Consider the following 11,958-nt stretch of genomic DNA (forward strand, 5'->3'; position numbering starts at 1 on the left):
TTAATGTGTATTTTAACGTTGTTAGACTTCAAAAGAGATGCGAAATAAATTATATGGATATTTTAAAATATATAATTTTTTATTTAAAAAAAAAATTATATAGATGTTCAAAAAACTATCAAGTATAATTTCACTTAAGTTTAAAAGCTGTAAAAATATAATCCTCTTATTCTTGACACCAGATTATTTGACGCATAAAAATTGTTAACAAAACTTATATACTTAACAATTTTTATCTGTCAAGTAAACTTTTCTTATTCTTGACACTGAATTACTTGACACATTGAAAAGCGTTGAGTAAACAAATACTTGATAGGTAAAAAGCGTCAAGTCGTCAAGTAAACAAATACTTAACAAATAAAAAGCATTAAGTAAATCCAGTTTTGTAGAAGTGTTAACCCTAGAGATTTTATTAATCTTTTAGTTGATCTCTTTTCTCTCACTAAAAGGATATTTTTAGAAGATTCCTTCCTTCATGGACAAGGTTTTTAACATCCTATGAAAACAGGCTTCAATCAAATTATCTTTATAAAGATCTTTTCCTTGTCTTGATTCGAACTTCTTCCTTATTATAAATGAGGAAGATCGTTGCTTTTCTATGCATTCTTCAAAGACGTCTCTTAAGCTCCAATTCGTGAAGAATCTTTACGGAGGCAAGTCATTACCTTTTTAGATATTGTATATATGAAGATTCTTTGATATCTTCATAGACGACTCAAGTGTAAACGTGATAAGAGATTTAAAGAAGACTTAGTAATTTGATATAGGATCAATTACTTCGGGAGATCCTAATCATCTTCATTAGATTCAAATACAATTTGGGGGACTTAATTATTTTTAGTTTACAGAAAATAGGGGTGTAAAGAGATTGGGTTGAGTTGGGAGACATTCTCAGCCTAACCCATATTTTCGAATCGGTTGGATTGGGTTGTCGAGTTGTATTATTATTTTTGTTTCTAAATTTTAATATTTATAAATGGAAATCATCAAGCATAAATCAAATATGTTTCGCATCAAGTTAAGAAAAAAAAAATTCAACCCGACTCAACCCATATAATATGGGTTGTGTAGTCTAGGTTTTCAGGTTATTCAAGTTATTCTTGCAATCCCTAACTGAAAAAAACTAAAAAGAGTACTAGTTTTAGGAAGAGTGACTTCTAAATTGTTAAAGCGTTAAACTCATTTGAATCTTAATAAAATTTACTTATCTGAGTTATAAAAGTTCTCCAGAAGTAGGTGGGTTTCATCGAACCGGGTTAACAAAGCTTCTATGTCATTTATCATTGTTCCCGTTAGCTATTTTGCTGGTCGTTAACTAAAGAAAAAGCTAAAGAAAAATGGAACTATTTTATTTTTTCATAATGAACATCCAAAAGCCTCCCAGATGGTTTTTAAACATAATCGTGAGAGGATTAGAGCACATGATAACTTGTACCATGACAACTCCTTGGAGGAAGGAAGTGAATTCTTCGAGCTATATCTTAATATTTCTTTCTTTGATTTGTTTACTGACTTAAGCATTAGAGTGTCGGTTAGCATCCATCACACGATCTCTAAACTCACCTTTTTTTTCTTCAAGATTTTCATTTCTTTCCGTAAATTCACCGTTGCTACTTTGTTCAAATTTCAGCAAAAACATCATAAAACAGGGTTAAATTCAGGAATAATGTAATTTAATAAACAAATGACAAATTTGTGGCAGTTTTTTGAAATAAAATATTGTAAATAAATAAATTGAATTTGGGGAAGATGCAAAATATTGACAAAAAAACAACCCTGAATTGATAATGAAATAAAGTTAAGATTGATTACATCACCTTCTTAAATTGATTATTAATAATTTAAAATTTTTTTAATTAATTAATTATATCACAACTGTAAAAGAAATATATTATAATGTTAAGATAAATATCTTTATAATTGTTTAAATGGAAACTTATAAACTATTTACTGCCCGTGTAACAAAGTCCATAAAGTTAGATATTTTTTAAATATTTTAGGTTTGTCCTTTCATATTTCTTTTCTTTCTCGCGATTCGTCTTCCTTCTGTTATTTACTCTTCCTCGTCTTCCCCTACGATTTCATCTTTCTTCTTTTCTCTTTTTCTTTTCTGCGATTTATTTCCATCATCTTTCTTATTTTTGAATTCTTTACTTATATCTTAATCTTTCCATCGTTTTTCTTATTTTCCTCTTCGTTTTTTTCGCTTCGATTTCATTCCATCGTCTTTCTATTTTTCCTCTTCTTCTTTTTTTGCTGCGATTTCTTTCTATCGTCTTTCTTTTTTTTTTTTTTACGCGTTCACATTTGGAAAGAAAGACGATGGGTAACCAAATCTAAAAGACTGTTTATAAGACTGTGTCAAAATCTAAAAGATCATGTATAAAGAATCTTGAAAAAAAAAATGATTAGATTGAAGTAGCCAAATGTAAATGATCGTGTACAAAAAAATTGTGTATAAAATCTTGAAAAAAAAATCATTTAGATTCGAGTAGCCAAATGTAAACGATCGTTTACTTTTTAAATGATCGTGTAAAAAAAATAAAATATCATGTATAAAAAATCTTTAAAATTTTTTCGAAAAAAATCATTTGAATTGGAATAGCCAAATGTAAACGATGGTGTAAAAAAATGTAAACGATCGTATAAATAAATATAAACGATCGAAATCTAAATGATCGTGTACTAAATTAAAAAAAAAAATCATTTAGATTTGGGTCCTCAAATCTCTAAATGATATGTAACAAAATTAAACGATGGAATTGAAAAGATAAATTGTAGTTATATCTAAACGATCGCGTATAAATTATAACCATATCTAAACAATCACGTCATAGTCATATCTAAACGATCGCGTATATATTGAATCATATCTAAACAATCGCGTATATATTTAACCATATCTAAACAATCACGTATATATTGAATCATATCTAAACGATCGCAAATATATTACGTATTGACGGAACATTTTTTATATTTTACACGGTCAGCTTTTAGGCTTTTTATGATTTTAAAATTGTTTTATAGACCGTAAATATTTTGCAGCTTTTTTATAATTTTGAAAATATCCCTCAAAGCCCTTTTATTGGTGGTGCTCTTTTTTCCACGAAGAAAGCGAAGGCACCACAACTACTTGTCTTTTAATACCACTCTTCAATAACGTCAACCATCAGAATATTCAAACTTCTATTCTCTTATCATTGGTTTTTTCTTTATTGTTTTTAAATTACAAAATTATACTCACCATTATAAAAATGACTGAAATTTGATTACTTTTATTCATTGGCTCAAATCTAAAGCATAAATTAATTAATTAAGAAAAGAGTAGCAAATATTTTATCACCAAGTTGATACTTTTTAATCGTGGATTTACAAAAAAAAAGAGAGTTCGAGAAATATAATACCATCCTTCAGTTGACAGCAAAAGAAATGTCAACTGCAATAATAATTTGATCATTCTATTCTTAAAAAGGTTATTCGTTGACATTAAGAATTACGAAAATATAAGATGTAATATACATAGATATATGCATTTACTCCAAAGTATATAAAATATATTTTCTATAAACTTATAGAGATCAGTTTGTTTGTTTGATCTTCAACCATAAGCCTAATCAAATATTGGCATGAAAGTTACATACAGGATATGTGTGTTCTAAATCTTCATTAAAGAGAAAGAGCAAAGGTGGCGAATTTGAGAAACAACAGGAAAAGTAGAATGGAAAATATCTGATATATTTTCATTTACGTTCACAAAGTAAAGTAAAGTTGTCCTAAAATCAAAAACTGTCCCAAATGAACATGTATTGGAAAAACTTTGTCCAATAGCAACGAAGCAATGGTTGATTTGAAATGAAGTTCCACAAAAGGACGAATAATGAATGAAAATTAATTACGAGAGATTATGAATGTGATGGGGAGTTCAAATAATATTATGGAAGTACTTGGGATATTTTTGCAACTTGTATCAATGGCCATGCATTCTTTTATCCTCCTTTTCTTTGATTTGACACTTCACTCACGTTTAGGCCCAACAACATGACACTCGAACTTCTAATTTACGAAAAACCTAACTGACTTCATTATTTCTTCAGGATATATGATCTCACGTTAGGCATAATCACAATTTTTGTAACATTCACCTCTTGTTTGACTTGAGTTTAAGTCGTTGTGATATGGTTGAATTTCGTGTTTATATAAGACCTGTGAGGTAATTATCCAAAATATGATAAAAGCAAAAAATTAATCCATTTTGGTGTTCATATATATATATATATATATATATATATATATATATATATAGTACCAACCTTTTTGATGAAAATTATAGCTCTTGAGGTGAGATTTTTTTTCTTTTTCTTTTATAATTAAAGTTGAAAAGGAAGAGAGTATCTTAGAGTTTTGTGTTTGCCTACCCAAACATTAAAATAAACATTCCTCTCTCACTTTTTCAAAATACTTTTTAGTTTTAATAACAAATGAATAAATAAAATAAAATGTTTAAGAAAGAACACAAATTGGCTATACTTAATTATATATTTATTGTGAGCTGCCCACTGTGACAAGAGGTATCTTCACCCTTTATTAATATTATAAATGTGTATATATATATATATATATTCAAAGGCAGACAATGAATAGGCCAAATTTGTTCCACCCAATGTCTTTGGAGTCATTTTCCATGTTGTAGGGGTGATCAAGTCCAAAGGTAATATGATATGGTTCCTATTTTTATAATTAAGAAGCAGTATAATGATCAAATTGGGTGTTATTTTATATTATTGATTCCTAAAATGGTGTGTTGATAAAGTTTTCTTCCCTTAAATTAATTAACATATGGCTGTCACTTGTTAAAATGTCCATTAGAGTCAAGCCAACAATCTAATCAATTAGCTGCCTTCCACAATGTCTTCCTATTCAAGATGGGACTAATCACATTTAGACTTAACTATATATTTAATCTACACCTAAATATCATTCTAACCATAGAAATTTCAATTCCACTTTACCTGTTTTCTTAATCTTTCCCTTTCTTTCTTTATTAGTTAGTGGGCGAGTCAAATTAAAGTTTTAACTTTTTAAATTAAATTATAATATTAATATGCTGGAATCAGTTACTAAATTCTTAAATTTTATTGTTTAGTCTCTAAATAATTTAGGGAAACAGTTGTTTTGTTTTCAAAATTCAATTTATTCTTTTTTAAATAATTTTCTTTTATTATTATTTAGATTTAACTAAGAATAATTCATAGTTTCTTTAGGGGAAAAAAAAGTGAAATCATCAATCAAATTAACAAAGGCTTAATTAAAAGATAACTTTCGTAATGTCTAAAATAGCCGCCTTCTTTTTTATTAATTAATTAATTTATTATTAAAAATTAAGAAGTAAAATAAATAATGTTTAAAGAAAAACTAAAACGAAAATATTGAAAATTTAGAAAAAAGAAACTAAATTTGAACTAGAAAAAAAATACAAAATTTGTGTTCTAATATAAACATCTAAAAACATTAACATGATTCACTAAACAAGATTGTCTAGTGATATTAATTACTTCAAAAGATGGAAGCCTCTAAGTCGTTTTAACGAGAAAAGAAAGTAATATTTATTACAAGCGTGACGAGAAACTATTTTAAATGGAAAGCTAAATGAAAGTAATTATAACATTATGGTAAAATATAATTATAACATAGGTAAAATAGACCATGATTGATTATTTTATTTGATGAGTCAAACATTTAAATGTTAAAAGCTGTAAATGGGTTTAGGTAAAATGAAAACATGAACAAAAGTTGATAGGGGAGAGAATGAAATATTTGGATGAAATTTATAAATAATAATAATTTTGGTAAATAGAATGAGTTGAGTATGTAGAAATGAAGGAACAAAGGAGGGAAAATGTGGATTATGGTGGGGGTGGGTATTAAAAAGAAGGGGTAGAAAGAAAAAGAAGGGTAGAAAGCGTAAAGTGGAATCTAAAATGAGAATGATTCCAATGCGTGTGGCGGCCATAAAAAGAAAAAAAAAAAAAAAAGAGTAGGGTCCGAAGATTGTGGAAAAGATGGGGGAGCCGGGAAAACCAAACTAGGTTTTAAATTGGCCTTTGAGTTCCCCAAATAACATGGGCCACTTCCAGTTTCCCATTACTCGCCCCTTCGCTTTCTACGCGGCTAACCTTCCTTCTTTTTTCTTTCATTAATCACATGCACCATTTTTAATCCTCCTTCCTTTCTTCTTCCCTATTTTTTCTCCCTTCCCTTTTAACCTTCTTCTTCTTCACCCATCTTTCCTATATATCTATCTATCTCCTTACCCTCCTAACCTCCTTTTTGCTTCTCATTACTTAATTTCTAAAATACCTCTTATACATCATTTCCCCTTTAATTCACTTATGCAACTCTAATAATTGCCCTAATACTATACTCATCAAGTTCAACCAATATTTAATTAACATCATTCAACTTCTCTATCACTGCACACTTCCTTTTCCGATACTCTAAGATGGCCGCTCTCATTTCAAGATTGTTCTCACTAAAACCACCCTCCAAAGTTTTTGGTGTATTCTTTATTTCAAATATTGGTTTTCTGCATTCTTGTGTTTAATTAGGACATTTCCTTTTATATATATATATATATATATATAACATCTTTCTTCATTTTATATATGCTTAAAATAGATACTATCAAGTATGTATTTCACTGTCTTTAGTTATATTAAAGTTGTTTAATCTTTTTAACTATTGAAACCTAAATTTAAATTAACACTTTATTTATATAAAAAAAATTGCTATTTTAATGTATACTATTTTGGTGAAAAAAATAACAGATAAAATCATACAAATATATTAATTAAAATTTTAAATTAATAAAATATAAATATGTTATATGAATTCAAAATTATATTAATTTTATTAGAATTAATGAATAGTTTTTAGAACATTATTGGAATATTATACAAAATTTAAGACGTTCTATATAGAAAAACAAACTTATCCAATATGTATACTTTAAAAAATATTTCTACAAAACAAATTAATATTGAATATCTATAATTTTGGGCACTTCAAGATTATGTTCATCTACAATTCTAAAAGGCAAACAGTACTTGAGAGTGTTTGTCTAGTGTAACCAATAGTTCATGAGTTACCATACTTTGTATGTGTGTAATAGTGATTGGATTGAGTCTATACTATTTTAGTATAAGTTAATAATGTTTTTGTGATTATAATAAATTTTAAGATAATTTCTTTCAAATATAGTTAAATGAAGAAAATAATATTTAGAAAAATTTCATAATCTACTATATTTATTAAATATTTTAATAATTTGTGTCATTTTCAATAATTTCCCATTTTCATAGTATTTCTTTCTTTTTACGATGAGTCATAGTTTTTCTTCCAGTTTTAAGTTTTCTTACCTAAATTCATGTGTTTATTAGGTATTATGTTTGTTATTTTCTTTTTCATTCCTAAATTATGTTTTGTTTAATAATTTCTCTGTGCAATTAAGATTGGTTTGAGTACATAAAAGCAAATTATTCAATGCATAATATATTATTTTTTTAAAAAAAAAAATCATATCTTAATTATTAAGAAGCGGTCACAAATTTGAGTTGCGTGTTAGGTTGTTTTCAAGTTTTTCATTCAGATACTCCATCACTTACATATATATAGTTATACCAACATTATTTTAGATATATCAGAACAAATATTGACATAAAGGCCAAAGAATCGTGAAAAATAATCATGTTTGAATGCAGAATTTTCTTTTACCTTTTTTCTTTTTTTCTTTTTTCTTTGTTTCTTTTAATTTTCTATCTCCCGCCGTGGACAATTTGGTTTTTAATTGACATTTCTGTCATTTCCTGTTCCCCAATAACGACCCCTCAAAATTCTCCACATATTTTCCTACGTACACAAATGAACCAATTTATTTCTTCTTGTTAATTTCAAATATATACATGATAATAGAAAATAACTCTGAAATAATACATGAGAATTGTTAATTAATTATCGTCCCTTAATTGCATGAGCCATGAAGACATCCAAAAACAATAATAGGAGAGAAAGAACGGTATCTACAATTTAATATTCACATATATTAATTATTTTACAAAACGAATCCAACGTCCTTTTCTTCAATTTTCGTTTCTCATTGAAGAAAAAAAAAATAAACAAAAAAAAAAACATTTTATTTAAATTATTATTATATTTTATTATTTTCTTCTATCTCTGCCTACTCAAAACACCAACATGGAATTCTTGGTGTCGTAATTCATCTTCTCCAAATTGGGCTGCACTGCAAACTGAATCATCGGCGGCGGCCCACAAACCAAAGCCAAAGTGTCCTCCGCCGCTGCCGGAAGATGCTCTCTCATTATTTCCTCCGTAATAAACCCAATGCTATATTCCCACCCTTCTCTAATACTCTCCTGCACCACGTACCATACTTTCAGTCTCTCGTTCTTCTTCGCCCACGTGTCCAATTCCTCCCTCAGCAAAATATCATCCTCCGTCCGATTCGCATACACAACAAACATCTCCGTCTCGTCCTCCGGGTCCTTCAAAATCGCCTGCACGACTTGATATATGGGAGTGATTCCGGTGCCACCTGCCAGCATGGCAAGCCGCTTCGCGAACCGGGGTTTCCCATGGACCGTAAAGTTTCCACTTCCGGTGTATTCGATGTGGCCCAACGGACCCTTAACCTCCACCGTGGAGCCAACTTCCATGTTGTCCAAAAACTGTGACATGATCCCCCCGTTGGGGAACTTGGGGTGCACGTTTCTGAAGTACACTTTGACCACCAATTCGAAGTAGCCCATTTGGTCTACGGTGGTAGAGGGCGTATAGGCTCTCATGCAAAGCTTGCCCTCCACTTTGGCGCATATGAAAATGTGCTTGCCCACGGGCAGCCCAAGTACCTGATCCTGACCGCCGGGCAGTTCGAATCTGAATACACGCACATCGTGTGAGATTGCGGTTTTGGAAATCAGCTTGCAGGGTATTTTCTCGTTAGGGGCCAGTGCCACGCGTCTCGTCACCACTGGGGCTTCTCGGATGGGCGCTAAATGGGAGAAGTTGGAGGCTCCGTGAGTTGAGTTGTTTGGGGAGTTGGAGGAGGAGTCGGAAGCGTAGCCGGTGGTGATCAACTCTCCGATTCGGTAATCCTCCAGCATTTTCTTCGCTTTGTCCGAGTGGATGGCGTCGAACTCTTCCGTGCAGTCGGTACCGGCGTTGATTAAGATACTGTCGGAGCCGCCGGGGTGGTCTTTGAGGAAGCGTGTGCAATCGTACACATGGCCGTGGACAATGATCCAGGCGGATTGAGGGGAGTTGTGTTTTTTGACTTCGGATAGGGAGTAAGTGTTGGAGGCAGTGTTCATGAATGGAGTGGAGATACTCTTCTTTAGGGTTTGGTTTGATTCGGTGGATATTTCTAGATGTCGCTCTCTGTCCATCCATCCACCGGATTGGTTGCCGGGAACTGTTGGGTGTTCGAAGATGATTCCGATTTCTCCCTTGTGAGGTTTGCATACGTTGGTTTTCACTGTGAACCAACAGTTGTTCATCATTCCCATAAGGTTCCATATGAGTTTCTCAGGTTGAGTGTTGAGAGTCTCATCCCAAGCACGTACTGCAATCTCTTTAGCGCCAAGCAAGTCTAGAACCTCCACCTCCAAGGACCAGAAACACCAGCACCAGTATTTTCCGTACTTGTTTGGCTTCTCTGGATGGTCCAACGTGCACACTTGCCATGTCTCTCCACCGTCCATTGTCACCTCGACACGTGTCACCTTCTTTCCACCACCTACACGTTTTTTCAAAAAATTTACACGTTAAAATAATTGTTTTTTCATTCACTTTAATTCTCCGGATCTACATCTACCTTTCCTAGATAACACTAAAGTAAACCAAAGCCATTAATTAAAACAAAGTTATAATGAGATATTCCTTAATTAAAAAATTAAATATAATAAGCGTATATTGGGTGGGTGTCAAAAATAAATATAAAAAAGAAATACAAAAAACGGCGGCGGCTCACCGGAATAAGAATAGCCTCTCAAGGTGTAGGGCCTCTGAGTGGTCCAGGAGTTGATAGGCAGAATCTCCTCATGACAGGGAGTTGTTATGACTGAGTTTATGTTCAACTCGTTGATTATGTACTCGGGCTTGTACCACCATGCTGCATATGTTTAATTAAATTAAAACATTTGATTTGATTTGATTTTTTTTTTTTTTTTGTTTTATTTGAGGTAAAACTATAGTAATTATTTTACCTTCGGCGTTAGCCAGCTCAGCGTCTACATGGGAAGGCAAGACTCTGTTGTCCTTGAAATGGTAATAATTTTCTGATTCTTTGGTTGTAACAATGATGCGTTTAAGCCACTTGACCATTCTACCCCCGATGAATCCCGGTATTATCATCCTCACAGGAAACCCGTGGTCCGGTACCAACTGCTCTCCGTTTTGCATGTACGCTAAAATGATGTCCCTTGCCGGATCCATAGCCAGCTCTTTCTTGATGCTAGTTCCGTACTTTGACCCACCGCCACCTGGCAAATCCTCAGCCCCTTCAAAGCACACATTCAGCGCCCCCTTCTTCCTGCTCATAATACCACATCGTTTCAACACGTCACGCAGTGGGACTCCCCTCCATACCGAAGTGGAAACTCCTGCCGCTCCCCAGTTGAACCCGATGCTCTTTTTCACCATGTTCTGCTCCTTTCGCCGGTTTCCGGCGCACACTAGCGTGGCTGGAAACTCCCGGAACCTGAACTCGTTGACGAGTTGGTCCATGGTGAACTTAGTGGGGCGTTTGACCAGACCACAGACCTCGATGGTCCAGTCGCTCCAGTTGGCCTTAGGGACAGCTCCATGGTTACGCACGTAGTGTAGTGGGACCGGGGTTATGAACCCATGGTGCATCAGACGATTGAGGGGTGGCTCCGAGTTGAAGGGGTGCTTCCCTGTGAGACGGACCATGGAAGAGTTCCGCTCGATCCAATTATCAGCCGTCGCTTCATCTCTGGGGTCCACAATCGACGGTTCCAGTTCACGGTTCCCCTTCTTGATCAATTCACGAAGCTCGTTGTTATCGTTCTCGTCTTCACTACACGAATCATCATCCTCTTCCTCCTGTTCCATCTTCACGGAACTCTTGAGAAGGCGATTGTTAATGTTGGAATTGGGGAAGTTGCAGCCACGAACGGGGGAGTCGGAGCGACGGTTGGGACCGGATTTGAAGGAGCGAACGACGCCGTTAAGTGGTGGCTGGAGAGAGCCAAATTGGCGGTTGTCGACGGAAGCAGCCATGGGAGATTATTTGTTTAGAAAAGAAATGAAATAATTATTGTGAGTTTGCCCTCCACCACCTTTTTGCGATATAAAGTTGTAGTTTGAATTGAAGTTCTGGTGGTGGGAAAAAGTGAAGAGGAGAAGGTGTGATTATATAGGAAATGTGGGTGAAGAAAAAGCCGAAAGTGGGGGCCCATCCCATTGGCCAGGAAATTTCGATGGGCTGGTGGCTGTTTTTATCAACCACCAGATCAATCGAATTCAATAAATTTATCTCTTTTCACCCCTTATGTTAAGTATAAGGAGTATGCTGAATTCATATTTGAGTTTAAAGTCTTGATTTTTATGGCTTTTTATAATTAATTTTCATTCTTTTTTCAAACTTTCAATTGAAAGGTGGTGTATTATTAGACTTTTATGATTTAGTTTAGTTCTCTTTTATTATATGAAAGTTTATTATTAATCAGATAACTAAAAATATGGAAACAAACACAAAATTCCTTTTTAATCAAACAAAAACAATTGAAAAATAGGATGTTGATAAATTTGTAAAAAACATACATACATAAATAATAATGGTGAAGAGAGAAAAGGAAAAAGATTTAAAAAATTTAAATATATAGTGTAAAAAGATTTTTTTTTTTAAAAAAAAATGCTTAC

The 11,958-nt window shown here is 32.7% G+C and overlaps 1 protein-coding gene across 1 annotated transcript; it reads right to left on the reverse strand.

Moving 5' to 3' along the window:
• Window positions 1–8,077: 8,077 nt before the first annotated feature.
• On the reverse strand, window positions 8,078–11,429 carry LOC103499266 (nitrate reductase [NADH]). Its single transcript, XM_008462231.3, has 3 exons — window positions 10,281–11,429; window positions 10,046–10,186; window positions 8,078–9,811 (listed from the first exon to the last, which is right to left on the reverse strand). The coding sequence occupies exons 1-3, from the start codon at window positions 11,314–11,316 to the stop codon at window positions 8,241–8,243; spliced, it is 2,748 nt and encodes a 915-aa protein (XP_008460453.1). The 5' UTR covers window positions 11,317–11,429; the 3' UTR covers window positions 8,078–8,240.
• Between the last annotated feature and the right edge of the window lie 529 nt (window positions 11,430–11,958).

Source organism: Cucumis melo, chromosome 9, assembly GCF_025177605.1.
Source record: "Cucumis melo cultivar AY chromosome 9, USDA_Cmelo_AY_1.0, whole genome shotgun sequence".
NCBI classification, from domain to species: Eukaryota; Viridiplantae; Streptophyta; class Magnoliopsida; order Cucurbitales; family Cucurbitaceae; genus Cucumis; species Cucumis melo.

Bases quoted from the DNA above. Each gene is read 5' to 3' on its own strand.
- LOC103499266 (XM_008462231.3), bottom strand. From the start codon at position 11,316: ATGGCTGCTTCCGTCGACAACCGCCAATTTGGCTCTCTCCAGCCACCA. The intron at 10,187-10,280 runs GTAAAATAATTA...AAACATATGCAG, and splicing joins TGAGCTGGCTAACGCCGAAG to CATGGTGGTACAAGCCCGAG. The intron at 9,812-10,045 runs GTGAGCCGCCGC...AAAAACGTGTAG, and splicing joins GAGAGGCTATTCTTATTCCG to GTGGTGGAAAGAAGGTGACA.